The sequence below is a fragment of the Empidonax traillii genome, unplaced genomic scaffold (genome assembly GCF_003031625.1).
Source record: "Empidonax traillii isolate 1590-97213 ecotype Southwest subspecies unplaced genomic scaffold, ASM303162v1 scaffold236:size2090792, whole genome shotgun sequence".
Taxonomy (NCBI): domain Eukaryota; kingdom Metazoa; phylum Chordata; class Aves; order Passeriformes; family Tyrannidae; genus Empidonax; species Empidonax traillii.
In genome coordinates, this window is record NW_020955429.1 from 60,417 (window position 1) to 79,550 (window position 19,134).

The window sequence follows — 19,134 nt, forward strand, 5'->3', positions numbered from 1 at the left end:
TACAAAACAAACAAAGCCCGGGAGAGTGGCTATGGGAACCTACACATTTAAGTCACACGAATAAAATTTGTAGCATACAACATAATTAAGACGTGGCTGTGGTCTTTGACTTCACACTGAACTGCAGCAAAGAGGAATCCAGAGCCTCGGTTACATTTATGCAGAGAGAGGAAAGAAAGTTGAGACTCAGCAAGAGAAAGCTGACCTCCAGTTCCTAAGGACTCCAGCAGGTACTAAAGGTACACGCTAGCACACGCTCCAGACAGAAATGGAGTGAAATTCTCCCCACTTCTGCCAGGCAGTAAATCCTAACCACTTTCTAGCTGACATCCAGCCAAACCTTTGAGACTGACAAAAAACAACGGTGATGCTTGCGTGAGATATTACAAAAGCTTATTTAATTCCACAGACTCAAACATTCAATTCCAGGGTTGCCGTTCTCTGAATTCCAATCATGAACTGATTTTCAAAAGAAAAATCCCATTTCCTTGGTGCCTTCTATGAAGATGTTGTTCCAACATCAAGAGGTGTTCCCTCAGACAACCCATCATGCAAGTTCTGATGTCCCTGGGCAGTGGTGCACCAAGGAGCGCCCTTATTGCTTGGCAATGAACTGTCTCCTGTTCAATACGTGCACCCTCTTCCTTCCAGCTGTAGCACCTTAACAAAACGAACCACAGAGCTTGATGGTGACAAGTGGGAAAGTTCAAAGAGCCAGTTATGCTGCTGGAACACACAAAAGAGTCCTGGCTCTCTTCACGTTGTGCAGTCCACAGGAGTTGCAGCAGTGCAGTTGAAAGGACGGAGGGCAGTGCACGACTGCAGTTCTGACTCAGAGGGCCATGTGCTTTTCTGGGGCTTGTTTGTGTGCTAAATAGAGAAAGAGGATACTGGACAGGGCACTAACTAGGAATATGACATCAAACCAACGATGGTAGAAGTTGAACTGGAGCTCTCCCAGGACTTCTGTGATGATGATGCGATACTCCGGGGGCATGCTCATCCGGATCAGCAGCACCGACGACACAAAGTACATACCCTGCAAATCAACACAGCCAATTCACACGGGGAAAGCAGTTACAGCTTCACAACAGGCCATGTGGCTAACAGGGGTCAGCACACAAAGACCTTAGGATAAGTATAAATGCATAAATGCACACAGGTGTGCCCAGGGCTCTGCATACTCACCATTATCTGTGCCAAAAGCAGGACAATAACATTGGAGGACTTGCTGCTGGAAATGGCATAGAAGAACTAGGAAAAAAAAAAACAAAACACAACACTGGAAATAAGCAGTCAGATAAATCTGATGTGCCTTAGGACAGCATGAAAGGTACATACCATTCAATATGTTTTCACTAGAGAAAAACCCAAACAATAAAACACACACGTTCTAGAGGGCTACCTGTATCCTACTTTCACAAACCTGCAGTGTTAAGCCTTAAACACGAATCTACCAAAGCCAGTTGTGCCATGTGGTAAAAGTCACAACACAACACACAGAGAAGTTTAAGCTTAGGTACCAAAGGCCAGGTCAAGACATTGAGTCACATCTTTCTAGAGTTAATGCCCTCCCAGTCCTACCAGCAGCTCAAAGTAATCCAAATGATTTTAATCACCATCTCATCAAACTTACTGATAAGCCTTGGCTACAGCAGTGTTTTGAACCCTTGTTTATATTTAACATCTTATTTAACATCTACATCTTTTCCTGACAGTCATAACTGAGACTGAGTGGGGAAATTTACCGCAAAAGGTATTTTTCCTACCTTCCTCCTTCTGCAAGTACTTATATTCAGATATTTAAATATAAATGCATATTCAAAGTTTAAACGGTATTTGTCCATCTACAGATAAAGATCTGATAATGGATTTCCAGGTCTAAACCCCCTTAAAAGTCCTGGTTCTTACCTTTGTAAGTGTGATTAACAACCCTCTAATAGAGGTAACAATGATTATTCCAACAAGAATAAAGGAAATGTGCTGAGACCAGAATTTGACCTGTATCAAAAAGAAGAATACAGTTAACACTTTGGAGCTAACTCCATTTATACCACATTGCATAGCTGCCAATTCTTCAGGGTCTTTGTATTTCCTAATGTACAGATATCCATTGCAGACAGGTTCACATAACAGACACTTTCACAAATGTATTAGCAACTGTTTACTGCAAACACACAAGAAAAACAGATTTAGCTTACATCAAACTCAAAGAACCCCATTTTCACAGGGAGATATTTAAAAAGTGCAAATGACAGAACACCTGTTTGCATAAGCAATCCAAATTACTCTCTAGCTGAATGTATTAATCTAAGCAAGTTGTCTAAAGTGATTCCATTTCCCCAAAACAAAAAAAGACCACATCACCATCTCAGCATAAAGTCAGTGTGAAAGAAACGTTCATGGTACATTTTCCCTTCCTCCTCAATAAGTCAAAAGCCAAAGACACATTCTCAGGGTCCACCACCTTCTCCCTATCAGCAACATGGTTTTATTTAGATAAGATATGAACTCCTGAAAAGGCTGTCAGAATTAGTAAAGACTCACATCAAACTGGATTCCCAGGTAATTTACAGTGATCTCAATTCCTCTTGTGACTGGATCAGTCTTCCCCACACGGTCAAATACGATATTGATGGTTGCCTGTGAGAAAGAGATGCATTTACCTTCAAACAAAGAGACAAAAGCATCTCTCTCTGTCACAGTGAGACACATCCATGGCTTAGGTTGTATCACTGAGGAAAGGGGCAGGGGGTGGTTGGATGGTCTAAGAAGGTGCAAAATGCACACTTGTAAGAATTGCTTCTCTAATGGCAAATGTCTGTACAAAAAGACAGATCCAGAGCTTTATTTCAGCCAAGGGCCAGTTTCTTTCAGAATTTCCACAACACCAGTTTTAAGGAAACTAAGAGCATTACTTAAAGAAGTGCACGTATTGCACAAGCTATGCAGGGTATGACATAAGTCCACAAAAAATGCAATAAAATGTTTACATACCATGAAGATTTTCCAGACACAATAGATGGAGAAAAAATAACCCAGAAAGTTAAAGTATTTTCCCTGGAAAGTTTTGGAATACTCTATTCTCTCCTGGAAACACAAAAGGAGGGAGAGGGAATAGAACACAAAAAAATATATCACTTTCACAATCACCCAAAACATAAAATTCTAATGGAGCACCAATAGTAGCAAAGACAGTCCTACCTTCTACACCTTTTAATTCAAATGTTTCTGAACTCATAAGTGCTAATTTGGAAGCTTCTGAATGGCTGCTAGGGACATGGGGCAGACTCCAGGATGTATCAGAACTGGAAGGGAACTGTCCTCCAGATCCAAAGCTAAGGGAACATATCCTCACTCCACTGCATTACAACATTTCAACATTTACCTATTGAACAGATTTCAATTTCAGTAGCACACATTCTTTTTCAAACTCCTCTGACCTCCCAACACCCATCTGGGCAGTTAATTGCTGGGTACCTTTGTTGCATGCAAGTCAGCAGTTTCCAGAAAAAGCTGCCGACTCAATTCTTCCAGGGCATCCACTTCTTGCTGGATAAGGGACAGATCTGGCAAACCAGCATAGTCAAGGCTAGAACACATCACATATTCTTATTTAAAAACAGAACATTCTCCACCTTCAGACCAAGGGCCACATCTAAAGGTTTGATCACCTTTTTGATCCAGATCAGCTTTCTGATTCAGTCTTCATGTTCCCTGTTAACACGGCACCCAAAGAAATCCCAGGGATGTACATACGGCACACTACTCCAGTTTAAGCAGGTGGGCAGTACACGGTATTTAGGCAGTCACACACCAAACTTTTTATTTCCCTGCCTGGGGAACACATCACAGAACAGAACCAGAGCTCTCAAAGGCTGCTGCTCAGTGTCCCTTGTCACTGAAGTGCATCTCACAGTATGTCACCCTCACACCAGCTTCACAAACAAAACTGCTGAGTAGCCACCCCAAGAAATTTGTGGTTGGTTACTACAAAGAGCCAAATTCTGATTTTAACAGCTAGCTGGAAAGAAAAGGAAGAAGAATCCTCAGTCTTAAATACGCAAACTGCACACTTCAAGTGGTCTGACAGAAATCACTGGTAACTAAGAGAAACACAGCCCCTTGCCTGCTCCCCTTTCTCTTTTTACCCCTTTCTCCTGGGTAGAACAACTTCCAGTTCTTGTTCCTATCCAGCACAGGACCCAGCAGAAGAGAAAGCTGACTCTCACATCAGTGATGAGATGGGGCAGATGGCTGCAATGTGACACCGCAAAGATGATCAGAGAGCTGGAGCACCCTCCTAGAAAGACAGGCTGAGAAAGTTGGGGTTATTCCACTGAAAATGGAAAGCTCCTGGGAGACCTTGTAACAGCCTTTCAGTACCTAAAGGGGCTCCAAGAGAGCTGGAGAGGGACTTTTGACACGGGCATGTAGTGATAGGACAAGGTGGAAGTGTTCAAGGCCAGGCTGGGTGGGGCTCTGAGCAACCTGGGCTAGTGGAAGGTGCCCCTTCAAGATCATCCAGTTTCAAACCCCCTAGTGGAAGGTGTCCCTTCCACTAGGGGGTTTGAAACTGGATGATCTTTAAGGTTCCTTCCAATCCAGGCCATTCCATGATTCCGTAAGTGTGCGCATCTGTCCTCTGATCTGCTGTACACCTCAGTCATGGTCATGCAGCAGCACATTTGTGGGGCAGGGCAGAAACACACAACTTCTGCCTGTGTCACAGCAAAACTGTGCCCAAGAAGCCCTGGCCGAAAGGTCAGTGCTACAAAACAAACCTTCCAGGAGACATCAGGCTTGAAATGTGTTGGAACACAAATGTTTTGTGACTGTCCCAACTAACCTTCTACCTTTCAAAACAAAGCAAGCTGGATTCGCCTCCCAAGGCAGGTGCCAGCATGCAGATGAAGGATACTTTCACTGCCTGGAACAGATGTTGTAACACTTTTTATCATTCCCCAGAAACCAGTGGGTTTGTTATGCACTTCTCCTCTCTGGAACATTGTCCTGTGAGCCACTGCTATCCTGAAAGAACAGAAAACACAAGTCCTTAGGAATAAAGTATATACATGAAAAATAAAAACAAGAAAAAAGAAAAAAGAAAAAAGAAATTCACTGGTTTCTTAAAAGACAGTGCTAAACTAAATTCACTGCAAACAGATGCCCTCTTTTTTTTCCCCCCTAAGCACCAATCTTGCCACATAAAATTATCCTGATTAGCTCTGGAGTTGAGCCCAGATCTAATCAAGCGAGATTCAATGAGATGCTTCCCAAGTCTTCCATTCAGGATCCCGTCTCAATCCTTAAGGGGATTTAAACCCAGTTAAAAATAAGAATTCAAGTGGATTTCTCAGTCATATGATGAGTTTCTTTCCTTTCCTCAAACACATGACTGTGTTATCTGCAGGAACTGGAAATCCCCTCATGTTCCTCTCTCCCTTTGGACACCTCTTCTTTATCACTGCACATCCACCTTCCCCATGGACCTGTGAGCACTGGGTGGTATGCACAGCACTCCCTGATATGCTGTCACTCACTAGTGGGCTGCATGACGAGCTGTTACAAAGCAGAAATACACAAATCCACTACTGGACTGAACTAAAGGCGATCTGAATGTGACTCCTGAACCTCATCCCACCAGTACAGCTGCCCATCGTCCCCCACACTCCCCTGTGTAACCCCCACGAGCAGTGCTGGCTTCTGCTCTCCTTCCCTTGCATTTCTTCCCTTTGAAATTTGTGAGCCAGCTATCCACTCCTAAACTGAAAACTATTCAAAGGATTGTCAAGGTGATCCATGATTCAACAGCATCTAGGCCCTTGCCTGTAGCTGCAGCCGGTGTTGCTACATTTGGTGCTGAGCTTCAAGGTTGAGAAGCAGTGCAATGAAAAAAAAAATACACAAAAAAATCATTTCATCGTTTCTCTTTCACACCCAGCAGAAGAAACACCTTTGGGGCACCCAACTTAACACACATAAAAGCACACACGGCCACAGACCACAAATAACAGGGATCTCAGAACAATCCTATTCATCCTGAAGGCTGCCAAACGTAAGGAATGCATTTTTAATCCTTGCTTTCTTCCCAGAACCCGAGTCACATGTTCCATCCCACATGATCCACAGCACTGCAGCAAAAATGCAGCAATGCCAAGGTGAAGTAGAAGGCTATAGATATGCAAAGGAAAACCTTTTCTTTTGAGGGATCTCTGTACCCACCCAGTAGTCAGGAGTCCTGGAGACCTCACAGAAAGGATCCACAGATAAAATCCACACACTTTGCCCGTGCAGATTTGTGATACATCTATGTCAGACCAGCTGATCTGACTCTGACATGAAGCCCAGTGAAGCAGTGGTGTCACAGAATCCAGGCAATTCTAACCTGTGGTCAAGTTATATCATACCTGCAAGGATGAGTATAACCTGGCAAACCTAGAGGTGAGTTTCCATAATGCCAAGATCAGCAAAAAGATCAAAAAAGCTTTATGTTCTATTGCCTTACAACTCCTGTGTGCACTGGTAAGTTCTGACTTATCAGTGGCACTGAGAAGGTGGCCAGCAAGTACCTGCCAGTTTATGGGACTGTAGCATTTACCCTACACTGTAAAATACTGCTATTCCCACTTGTTCTGCAAATGATTTGCATTGCCTTTGGATTGGTACATAGCTAACTTTTCAAATTCAGCTCTGTAAGAACAAATAGTCCAATTATGCAAGCCACTGCTCTCTGTTAAAGCAAAAAGAGAACAAAATCTACAGAACTCAAGCTTCTGTTACTTCTTGCACATTTCTGAGACTACACGGTTTTGGGGCTTTTTTGTGGTTTGTTTGTGTGTTTTTGAGCACATATACATGAACTTCAGTGTAAACTCCCAAGTGATTAATACATGTTAACACGGCTCTTCATAATGGTTAGAAAACTGCTATATCCAGAAGATTTCATGGCCATAGAAAGGCAAGAAAGTTAAAAGTCCCAGACATCCTTACTTTTACCCCAACATCACTCTCCCTGGACCAGAGGTCACAAAACACTGTACAAAACAAAACAAAAGAGCACAGAGTCAGAAGCAGCACTACACAATACCTTTTAACTCCAAAGCTGGTATTTTAGTATGCTTCCAGTCAATTAAATCAATTAAACCCGAGTAATTAAATTCTCTCACTGCTTACCGTCTCACACATGAGCACAAATATGGAGTTAACAGTTGTTCACCACTTAACATTTTCCAAGGGGAAGAAGAAGGTTATGCTTTAACTACACTTTCAGTTGCTAATACTGTTTAGCAGATAAACATGCTGGTGATAAATTCAGCGAGGTTAGACCGCCTAAAAGCTCCCCTGCTTATGTTAAAAGGTTCCATTAAAACAATAGGGCATCAAAAGTAAAGTTATGGGGGACTGCTGTGAGAATTCACTGTCAGACAGTCAAACCTTTGAACTGACTATGGCAATTGTATTTATTCTGCACGATTAGTAAGGCATGCAACACATAATTTGTAATGGCAGACAAAAACCTTTTCAGTGTAAATGAAATGGCACTGTTTCCAAAGCAGCTTTTTAGCTTGGGGTACCTGGAATAAGCCAAACCAGCACAGACAGAGTTCTGATGGCACACTTATGTACTACACTATATTCACATCAGCAATATTTTGCAATTCTGTATAACTTAACTAATGTAAACCTTACCATTTGCTAGAATATAGCTGTGCCCACAGCAGCTCACTGCCCTTCTTCAGCTTTGACCAGAACCACCAGATCCAAGCAGCAGGAAAGTACCCCATATGTATGGGCCGTTTCTGTCCTGACACCACCAGTAAGAGCCAGCTGCAGTGGCCTCAGGGTTCTGACTCAGCAGAGACAAAGCCGCCCACCCTACAGACTAGTTATGCTGCCACCAGAGCTACAAATTGTCTTGGAAGCCTAATCTGTGCCAGTGCACTCACAAAGGACACTATTTCGTGCACATCTGGGAAAAAAACAAAGTCATGTATCAGGCCAGAACAAAACACCACACAGTTCACCCCAATTCAGTCACCTGTTTCACTGGAACACACAGCCCTGACAGGACTAATAACTGTGGTGATTTCAAGAACCATCTTACACCATACTGACTGAAAATCCTTTCAATAAATCATTTCATGCTACTGCTGCCTTCTCACCTTTTTTTCTTGCTAACAATCATGTCCATAGTCTGAAGGAGTCGTCGCTCCAGAGCCAGAATATCCGCATCTGTCACATTCCTGCAAAATGAAGACACACAATAAGGCCTGCTATCCCATTTCAGAGATGGGCACATGCCCATGAAACAGAGAATGGAGAAGCCTGTAAAAGCAGAATATCCTTCAGCAATGGAAACGGTTCTAGCACTTAGACATGGCGATAGCTAGATTCAGCAAAAAAGTAACAAAGGAATCTGAAACAATGACACCGGAAAAGCAGAAGAATAATCTCGAAAAGCTGGACAAATATTTCACAAGGCTGCAGTTACCTGAGAAAGTAGGACATGTAAGTGTATGGACAGTTGACAGCCCCAAATCCTGACAGCAGAGCCATGAGTGTCACCCCAATCACACCAACGCGGCTGATGAGCTGTTCTATAGACAGGATTCCTGAGAAAGGGAAAACGTGGCATTAGTAACCTTGGTCTCCTAACTCTGCTCCACACTTGGTGCCTTCCTAACACAGCACAGAGCTCCTTAATTAATGTGACTCCCTTCCCCCTGCAATGACCACAGTAAGGACAGACAGGGACTATGAAAAGAAAGGAAGTCTCTCTCAGGAATCGTGTTACCATGCTTAGAAACATGAAATTCTGGCTATGAAGAAACTTAAGACAGACACATGGAGAGGAGTAACAGTCAAAATTTTGGTTCCAAATTAATATGACATTATGATTGCTCTTTGCTGAGGTGGGAACACGGATCATGCACCAGACACTACAGGGGAGACATCCTCCACAGGCACTTCTGCAATTATCAGGATTGGAGTTACCAAATCAGTTGGTCCTGGCAAACTGGTCTAAAAATGCCTGGAGACAGAGAGGAATCCTTATTCTGTGAACTGTCACCAGAAGTGACCCCTCCACATCAGATTCAAGTTGTGCTTGAAGGACAGTGGAGGTATGACAGTACAGGAGGCTTAAGCTGCTCCTGGCTGTTCAGTATTCATCTGGTTGACACACACACCCCCATTGTTGAGGTGAACACCAACAAGGTATTCCTCCTGAGCACCAAGTGGACTCTAAAACATGTAATTCAGCATGAACATCAAGCCTGTGCTGTAACCGACGCCAAGCACTGAAGTTGCATTTACTCTTAAACACAGATCTCAACCTGTCTTCCCAGGATACAGTGCCACGTCCTGGTAAACAGCAGTCACTTTTTAGGGAGGTAGTTACAGAGCAGCTGCCACACACAGCACATTTGGAGCTTATACGATTGCAAAGCTGAGATGGCCAAGCGCCAAGCCACATTTCATGCTTCAGAGAAGTGGAATAAATGATGAAAACAAGGCAAAAAGACTTCACAAAGGGAAACCGAGACACACAGTCATGTGCAGCTGCATAGAGATTTACACGAGCTACAGAATGTGCTACAATACACTGGCCTTTTGCCCCACACACTGTCAGACCACAGCACTTAAAAGAGAGGTGCCTTCAAAACGACATGACATTCCACTGGGTAGAGCAATGCTTCCCCACAGTGCTCACAGCAGCCCCCTTGTGATCAGGCCAGATAAAATGAATGTTTTATCAACTCAGATAAAGGTAAGAGCTTTATCAGAATGCTAGTAATGTAATTAAGCATAACCTTCCTTCTACCACAAGCTCCCAAAGGCAGGATGAAACCCTGCAGCAGCCCTGTCTGTACAGGCAGGACAGCAGCACCACAGCAGTGAAGCAGAGAATCCTTTGCTTGTAGAATCCTTTGCTCTAACCTTATGTCTACACCTGGGAGGGTAAGGCACTGCACAACTGTTGTGTTGACATCCCAGAAAGTGGAAGTTAAAACCAGAAAACACCCCACTGCCAGTTCTGCAAATCTTCAGGTGTTGGGCAGCCTCCCAGAGCCTTTTCAGTGGCTTGAAGAGGGTTACCTGAACCCCGTGGCTAAGCTCTCACTGGGTTATCCCATTCTGCCAACTCAAAGGCCTTCTGCAGCTCACAGGGGATACATGTTTTCCCTGGCAATGGAACACCGAGCAGAGGGATCTGCCCTGTACTATCTGCTGTATTTCTGAGGCAAACGACACAATTACAAAACACAGATATACACTTCCTCTCAGGAAAGTTTTAGGATCACAAATGAAAGGGTGAGCAGCCCCTACAGCAACTGGTGTCCTTCAATTTTTCTCTTACAGATTTGTACAGAATGAAGTAGCTTCCTAGAGAACAGAAAGACTAAAGTGACCATTATTTGTGCAGACAGAATTCACCAATTTGAGTGAAACTGAGCAAATTTCACCCGTTGAGAAAAATATACAAACCATTTTTTTGCAGGCTTTAAGGGCAATATAAGCTACCCAGGAAACACGGGTGACAAACAGCGTGGTTCCACAGTGTTACAATGCTTCAGCACACATGGGTGCCTCGAGGATTCAGCACAGCCAGGCACATGCTAACAAGCTCTGCTGGACCCAAACCAGCCCAAGTGCACACTGTGTTGGTTCCATGACTGCAACACAAATATGCCCAAGCTAATTCTGCACATAAATAGCTCTGGCACCCAGCAGGAGTCACCAACTCACCCTCTAACACCAGGCAACTGCACTGCCCCCGGGCTCAGGCAGTGCATGGATCTGTACCAAAGCCAGCACTCACTGCCAGGCCCGTTGCTGGCCACAGTCTGGTGTTTCGGCTCCCTGACATGTTTCGTCAACTGGACAGCCACCCATGCTAAACTGATCTGATTTCAGTCACAAGGAACAACAATCTGACTGAAAAAAAGTCAGGTGAAGGGTTGGTTGATGATTCACTTTCTTAAATAAACTAGCTTTGGTGCCCACAATAAAAGAAATAAGTGAATAAAAATTGTGATCAACTTTCTGAGGAGATTTTTGTGTCCTCAAAACGTGTCCTTTCATAGTCTAGGTTCAGTAAGGACTCACCTCCCTCAGGTTTTCCTGTGGTATTGAAAGAAAACTCATGCAAATTATCCAGGTGTATCCACCCATTTCTGTCAGTCTGACAACCTTCAGACTGCAGATTTCAAAGCAGAGCAGACCCTCTGTTTCACAAACTACTTTCTACAGCCCCAGCTGTAGAGATGAGATAATTATAGCTCCAAGATAAAAGAGATAACAAAGCCTATTTGCAGGAAGGAAGGAATCAGCAAGAAAATGAAACTCACCATGTTTTGGGCTGAGGATAGGAAACGGATCCCCCAACTTCCAGAAGAAATACATGAATGTCAACCACACAACACATGCAAAAAGGAGCTTCTGTCTGTGCACTAAAGGAGAAGGGGGGAAAAAAGCTGTATTTCAAAGAGGTTTTCCCTTTAGGGCTTTTTCTAGCTTGCATAATTGCCACATTGATCTAAAGGCTACTTTGAGCACAGGTGGACAAAGCAGGTGTGAACTGACAGAGCTACAGCTCACGGTGTGCACTCCTTCACTTCCCACAGCCTTTCTGACACCGTGTGACCCAGAACATGAAACTTAAATATTTCATCTTCATGGCAAAATTACACATTTGATACATTTAATACCACCCTCCATGCCTAAGCTTAACACAAGAGTGATGATTATCAATAGCTCAAGGGTTAAGTGTCCATTAGTGCATGGAAGAAGCCTCATACAGACAGTAGAAGCCAAAAAAAAAAAAAAAAAAAAAAAAAAAAAAAAAAAAAAAAAAAAAAAAAAAAAAAAAAAAAAAAAAAAAAAAAAAAAAAAAAAAAAAAAAAAAAAAAAAAAAAAAAAAAAAAAAAAAAAAAAAAAAAAAAAAAAAAAAAAAAAAAAAAAAAAAAAAAAAAAAAAAAAGGAAAAGTAATTTATTGAGCTTTTCTGCCTCAAGAGTGATTTATTGAGCTTCTCTGCCTCATTTCTTTTGCCCCCCAGCAGAACAACACAGCCTTGCCAAGGGTTCCAGAGTCTGGCTGCAAGCTTAAAATTGAAAAGGAACAAATTCCAGTAATACTACTCTAAAGTGCCCAACTCTGTTGAAACCCATGAAGAAAAGCAACATTTGTTGGGGTCACGTAAAGCATTTGCCGACTGTTCAATCAACAGTTCATGCTAAAGCATAAAGTTCCAAGGAGAAGTTATACAAGCAGAAGAAAGCCAGAAGAAGGAGAGAGCATGAGGATAGTGACCAACATATCTCTCTCCCAGAAAAGTTATTTCTCACTTGTATCCATAGTCCCAAGTTCTCAGTTCCACTGCCACAAACCAAATACTCACACAATCTGATATTGCTCACAACAAAATAACCAATGTAGAAGGGCACCATGAAGACCAGGATGAGCAAAATGACACACAGGTTCAGCTTCCAGTGAAAATATCGAGAACTGAAATAAAGCCAAAATACTGATTAGCATGATATCATAATACAACACATCTGTCGAGGGAAATCACATGTCAAAGCAATCCTTTCAACTACATCATGCATTGCATAATGTTGGTCTAGCACGTAGAATATTCTGGATTTTTTTTGTTTTCTTAGGGTTGGGGAGAGGGGGATGTTTGTCTTGGTTTTTTGTTTGGTTTTATTTTTAAATACAGAGCCCAGGAATGTGTATTTCAAAATTAACAACTATCCAGAAAAACACACTGGGCTACTTTATCAACTATTGTATTTTCTATGGTGACTAATGCTGGTTGCAGCATGATTCATGTGACTGACTGCTCATCTACTTGAGCAGTAAATCAGAACTAAGTATAACCAGTCATTAATTTTCTAATGAACAGCTGAGTCAAAACAAGGCTAAATATTGAAAAGATTAAAAATATTTAATGTTGATAATTCAACATGTTTCACTTCAGAGTGAGTTGTCTCATCTGCAAGACTTTACAAAGCAAGATTTTTAAAGAGCATTGATCATTTTGATCAAATGAGATTGGTCAAATGCAGATGAGATTCCTTTTGGCTGAATTAACTTTTCACTTCGCTTGAATAGACAAATAAATGTCCCGTTCCCAATATTAATTCATATCCTCTTTGTGCCTCAGGGAGGAAGAAATTATGAGGATCCTTGTCACTTTTTTTTTGTAACTAATTCAGAGGCAAGCATTTCCATCTATGCCTTTACAGAAGCTTATAAAAACATTCTCCTAAATGATCTCTCTGGCTGCAAGGTCTGCATACTAATAACATACAGTCAGAACTAACATTACCTTCTATCAGCTCTGTATTTCTTGCCTTTCAACCCCTTTGACTGCTGTCTTATACTGCTATGATGAGACAGAATAAGTAGAAAACCAACTTATCCTCTACATGTTACTGCTCTATCTCCTCTTTCCCACTGACTTTCAAAGCAGACAGTCTTTAACATCCCCTTTAACATAGAAGTCCTCACCCTATGGTCCAGGGAGGATGCACCTTTGATTCACAAATCCTCTGTTGTTACAGACCTTGCTTTCACTCCATAGTCAGCTTCGTATCTTATTCCCTGCTCTGACCACACAGAAAAACTAGTGCTTAAAGTTTCTGTGGTCCTTAACATCTGAAAAGCGCTCTTCAGCAATGATCTAAAGCTTCACAACACTCCCATAAAAGAAACCGTTCCTTTTAACTTCACAAATGGAGAAAGTCAAAGACTAAAGCCTTGCACTAAGGATCCAGACCACACTAATAGAGACTGCATAGACAATTCTAGTCTCATGTTCTGCAAAATAAACAAATGTTGCTGCACAGAACCTTTCCTGAGTTGTTGACAGTTCTCTCACACGTTTTCCCCGATCCAAGACTCATCCATCAGTTCAGAAGTTAGACAGAAGATGTTGTAGAACACAAGGTAAGCTAGTCCCTGACAGGGCTCCCAGACTCACCTGCTGTTCAGTACTCCCAAAATCTCAAAGATGATGAGCTCAAACATGGTACAAGAGAAGGCAAAAGTCACAGAGAAGATCACCTGGACCACATACTGTCGAACCTGCAATGCAGAAAACAATCCAGAGACATCAGGCATTTACATTCCTGGAATGGCTTCCTGATATCCCTCAGGTAGCACACGAATCACAAGATATGATGGCCCACAACCAGGTCTCTTGCACCCTGCCTTTTATCTTATTAGTGAGAAACCAAAATTCTGTTGGAAACCAGAGGGAAAACTCGTAAGTTAACAGAGCTCTTAGACATTAACCTTAGATTTAAAAACAAAATCCACATCAGACAAACTGTTTGGTCTGAATCTGGCTCGCACTTAAGCCATCTCTGACCTAGACCACACTCTCATACCCATCTAGGAATAAGAGAATGTGGCACTCTTATCCCATCCAACCCTCACAACTAATTCAGCCCCAATGGACACATCTCACTGAGTTTAAAGTTAACCACTAAATTTCGTTTTGTCTCAAAAATTCTACAATTGTACAAGATAAGCCTACACAAGCAAAAAGCAAACCAGTCTCCTATTACCCCCTGCATCTCCCTTCATATTTCTTTTTATTTAACAGTGGCCAATGTGGAAACTTTCACTGGCCCCAGAAGAAGCCATTTCCTCAGATATCAAGGAGTCTTTCAAAGAGAAGCACAAGAGGAAATTCAAAAGAAAGGAACTGCAGACACAATTCAAAATGAGAAAAAAGGGATTAAAGAGACGAATAAGACTAAATGCCATTTTAAAAACATGTCTATAATTGGGAGTAATTTTTAAGATACGGACTTGTAATGAAAGGTTCCTTCTCACCTCGTAATCCTTGAAGAGTTTACGCATGAAGAACAGCCACCCAAATCCAAAGAACAGCACCTGCAGAAGAGAGGAAGCATTGAACACCTGCAGAACACAAAGCCCCTTCCCTGCTGATTGTACACGAAACAAAGGGAAGGAAAAGAGCTGGGCCAAGTACCCAAGATCCACAAAAGACTGAAACCTGCCAGGGTACCAAGGAAGAAAGGGCATTATACGTATCCAAGCGTAGCAGATACAGAAGGCTATGCCCTTATGGAGGATCCAGTCAAGACAACCCAGTTCTGTATTCCTAAATTCTCAGAATTCCTTAGTTCCTGGCCTGCCAGAATCCCTTGCACTTCTGATTCTTCTTTCACTCTTCTAATCTACAGAATTAAAGCCCATAGTTTTTTTATAGGAAACGCAGTAATAGAGGCAAAGCAAACACTTGAATGTCCAACAGACACACATCTTCTAGAGATGAGTACCTTCTATAAAGTTATCTGCTGTTTCCTTAAGACCAGGAGTGCATTTGATTTTTCTGGAGGGGTCTTTACAGCAAAGCTGTCACTCACTGACCTAATGTGAGTGAAAAGTGTTACAAGTATCTCTAAGATAGGGAAAAGGCAGCGCTGAATGCCTCAAACCACAGCCCGGAGCTGCAGAGAGCCACATGGACAAGGCAGGTGAAGGAGGTGAACTAAGTGAGTAATACTTTGCATTTCAGTGGCTTGTCAGAGCACTTGACAAAATTTGCTTTAAGTCTCAGCACATGCCTGAAGAGACCAACTTAACATCACAGGTATTTTGCAGATGACTTAAATGAAATAAAAACATATTGAGCAAAGTGGCCAAAACTGCAATTATGCAGCTGCAGAGAGCAAAAGGGGACTGTGCTGCCAGGCCTCCTGGGGGTAGCCCCACCTACTCCTCATAATACTGAAAAAGTGAGTGTAATGATTTAAAAGAACCCAAGCAAAAAGAGAATTCAGAAGACATTCAGTACCTTTTTACAGAAGTAGCTCTGACCAAGGCAAAGAGCAGAATACGTCAGACATCATGGAATAAGTACAGTGTACCTTCCCAGACCACATGGAAAAGGCCAGAGCATTCTGGGGGAGATGGGAAACTTTCAAAGACAAAACCAAAGAAATGCCTGTGGGTTATTCCCCCGCACATCAGGAGTTACCACAGTGGCAAGGGTAAGAGACTAATGGGATTTACAGACAAGGAATACCTGGAATGCTGGGCAAGGAAGATCAAACACAGGTGCCTTGAAAGAAAAACTGAAACAGGAATGAGGTCTAATGATTGGCAACAGCTGGCAAGACTTGTTGGAGGAGGACTTCAGACTTTAAAGCAGCTGCTTGTAAAAAAAGAAAGATACTCCATAAGCCTCCTATCTGCAGGTCATAAGTTAAAGTAGCATGATAAGCAAATGAGATTCACATAAAGTAATTCCACATTTTACACTGGGAAGGAGGGGAAAGGCAGAGTTGAACTCTTTAAAAAGAAATGAGTAAAAGAAAAGGATGACAAGAAAGTACAATAATAACAGAGAAAGTTATAGAAGAAGATTGGATTTCCCTTGTGTTAGGGACTGTACAAAAGCATTATTGTAACTGCTCACAATCTAATCAGATTCAAGTGACATATAAAGTCAGCAGTTAATAATTTAACAGTGATTTAAACACCTGAATTGATACTGTTGAAGATGATGAGAAGATGAGAAGCTGCCATCAGAAATTAAAAAAAGCTGTTAGATAAGTTAGATCTCAGAATTCAAACAGAAAAAAAAATAGGGGGAAAGTTTTTGTTCTGGGTGAATTGTTAACAGTATCAAAGCTGTGGAAAAGCATGTTATGAGTAAAAATCAAAGCATTATTAAGTAGGAGGACATTGCACTTCTAAGAAACAACCAAAACCTGTCCTGAAAACTGTCAGGAATTAAGGTTGTGCATTAAAGCCTGTGGAAGCCAACCAGCTGCTGCTGAGAGGGGAAAGGTTCTCTTTGCTCAGCTCATCCCTCCTCACCACAGAACAAAAACTTCACATCAACCAGCTCAGCAGCTCATCAGATCCCTCTGTGATCCACTTAAACTCATCTTACCAAACACTGGCGAGATAAATTCCTACCAGAGGAGGCTCAGGAAAAAGAAGGTATTACTTCCTCACACAAACAACAGGACAGTTCTAAGTGTGCCAAGACCATAACCCACTTCATAATGATAAAGGCAGGATGACATGAAAAGCTTTAAAGGGCTCCTATGTGAGTTCAGCTGGGGTAAAACAAGGATTAATGGAAAGATGGCAGCAGAAAAAAAAAAAAAAAAACTGAAGGAAGTGCTGAATCACAGATGGATCAATGGAGAAGGAGGCCCTTAGGACAGAACAGCAGTGTCTTTTTAAATTCCTGGAAGCAGACAATGAAAAGTCTTCCAAAGCTGTAAACAAGCAGATTCCTCATGGGTCTGGAACAGAAGAATGGAATGGGATGGGATGGGATGGAATAGGCTTTCAATTGGAAGGGACCAACAACAATCACCTGGCCCAACTGCCTACATCCAATCTTCTGGAGGAACACCAGAAACAAAGCAAGCCCTAAAGAGAGAACAGCAAGATGAACTCCCCTGCCTGATCCAACTAGAAAAATTTAAACACACAGAAAGAAGTGTGTATTGACGTGAAGCGTATGTAGTGATGAGAGAATGAAAAGCCGCCACCGGAAATGAAAGAAAAGTTAATTAGTTAAGTCAGAACTCGGAATTCAAATTAAATTAAAAAAAAAAAAAAGGAAAATGTTTGCGCTGAGTGAATCGCTCACAGCACCAAAGCTACACTCAGGCTCAAGAAGTGGAGCGGTATCGCAGGAAAAACTCCGCTCAAGCAAAAAAAGCTCCACTACAACAACCTTTATCGGCTGAACTTATATTTTATGCACCGAAGCCCTGACCTGGCGGCCGCAGGAGCGCAGGGCTCCATATCGCGACCCAGCGACAGCGCGACACCCGCCGTGAGGAACAGCGGGCCCTCGCGCGCCGGGCGCTGCGCATGCGCACCCGCAGGCGCCGCCCCTCGCGCCGTCGCGCTGCCTGAGGGGCGGCGGGCGACGCGGGAGTCCCGGGGCGAGGCGGTGCCCTCCCGCTCCCTCGCCCTTCCGCCGGCCGGGGCGGCCGCCCCGCGGAGCAGCACCGGGGGCGGCGGCGGGGGCGGCGGGCGTTACCTGCGAGGTGAACATGATGCTGGAGTCGATGAGGAAGCTCATGGCGGCACCCGCCCCGCTCCCGGCACCGCGCGCCCTGCGCAGGCGCGGGGGCGTGCCGCGGGGCTATGACAAAGGGGCGTGGCCAGGCGCGGGAAGCTCCGCCCCCCCCACCGGAGGGACGAGACACGCCCGGAGAGGAAACGGGAGCGATCCTGGAGGGAGGGATGGGGATGTCGGAGCTCGCTCCTTCCCGGCCCCCGCCAGGACTCAGCGCTGCGAGTGCCCCTCAGAAACCACTCCCTGCCAGCCCGGGGCACGGAAGGAGGTGTCCCGGGGACGGAGGTGTCCCGGGGACGGAGGTGTCCCGGGGACGGAGGTGGAGCTGTTGGAGCGAGTCCAGAGGAGGGACACGGAGATAATTAGAGGGATGGAGCAACTCCCCTATGAGAGAATTGGGATTGCTTAGCCTGGAAAAAAGAAAGGCTTAGTTAGGAGTGACCTAACTGCAGCCTTCCAGCACCTTAAGGGAACCCACAGGAAAGATGGAGAGGGACTATTCACATGGGCATGTAGTGACAGGACAAGGGGGAATGGATTCCAGCTGAAAGAGAACAGGTTTAGATTAGGTATTAAGAAAAAAAATCTTCCTGGTGGGGCACTGGAACAGTTGCCCAGGGAAGTTGTGGATACTCCATCCCTGGAGGTGTTTGCAGCTGGGCTGGATGGACCTCTGAGCAGCCTGGTTTAGTGGAAGGTGTCGCTGACCGTGGCAGGGAGGTTGGAACTGGATGATCTCTGAGGTTTCTTCCACCCCAGCCCATTCTGTGGTTCTGGGAGTTGCCCTTCTCCCACGCTGTGACTCCTGTGCAGGAGTGGGACAGCAGTGGACCACAGCACTCCATGGCTGCTGCTCCACACCCATCTTCCCACCTAAGGGGAGATCAGTCTCCCATGTGGGGCCCTCTCCATCCTCCTTCCACCCCAAGAGCAGGGCTGCGGATGCCTTTCAGGATTTGCAATCATAATATATCAAGGAAGAAGGGAAGTAAAAGTTCAGACAGGGAATTTCCTGATGCCTATCAGTGTGAGATCTAA

The 19,134-nt window shown here is 43.6% G+C and overlaps 1 protein-coding gene across 5 annotated transcripts; it reads right to left on the reverse strand.

Annotated features, from left to right (window-relative positions):
• Positions 1-376: 376 nt before the first annotated feature.
• Positions 377-18,144, reverse strand: LOC114059622 (Golgi pH regulator). Of its 5 annotated transcripts, none has more exons than XM_027888257.1 (14): positions 18,058-18,144; positions 14,853-14,912; positions 13,993-14,096; positions 12,406-12,512; positions 11,355-11,456; positions 8,495-8,615; positions 8,166-8,246; positions 4,922-5,031; positions 3,481-3,569; positions 2,998-3,090; positions 2,548-2,643; positions 1,912-2,001; positions 1,189-1,254; positions 377-1,039 (listed from the first exon to the last, which is right to left on the reverse strand). In XM_027888257.1, the coding sequence occupies exons 1-14, from the start codon at positions 18,097-18,099 to the stop codon at positions 833-835; spliced, it is 1,368 nt and encodes a 455-aa protein (XP_027744058.1). In that variant the 5' UTR covers positions 18,100-18,144; the 3' UTR covers positions 377-832. The 5 variants fall into 5 exon arrangements, with proteins under 5 accessions (XP_027744058.1, XP_027744057.1, XP_027744061.1 ...); XM_027888256.1 differs by having other exon boundaries at positions 3,481-3,578; XM_027888260.1 differs by lacking the exon at positions 18,058-18,144 and adding an exon at positions 17,788-17,807 and having other exon boundaries at positions 3,481-3,578.
• Positions 18,145-19,134: the final 990 nt, after the last annotated feature.

What these genes read in the sequence shown, in the direction of transcription:
- LOC114059622 (XM_027888256.1), bottom strand. Translation starts at nt 18,099, where the DNA reads ATGAGCTTCCTCATCGACTCCAGCATCATGTTCACCTCGCAG. An exon ending in TTGGGAGTACTGAACAGCAG is followed by an intron (nt 12,513 to 13,992) that starts GTGAGTCTGGGA and finishes GCTTTATTTCAG; the next exon opens with TTCTCGATATTTTCACTGGA. An exon ending in CTGACTTGCATGCAACAAAG is followed by an intron (nt 3,091 to 3,480) that starts GTACCCAGCAAT and finishes TTGTGTTTCCAG; the next exon opens with GAGAGAATAGAGTATTCCAA.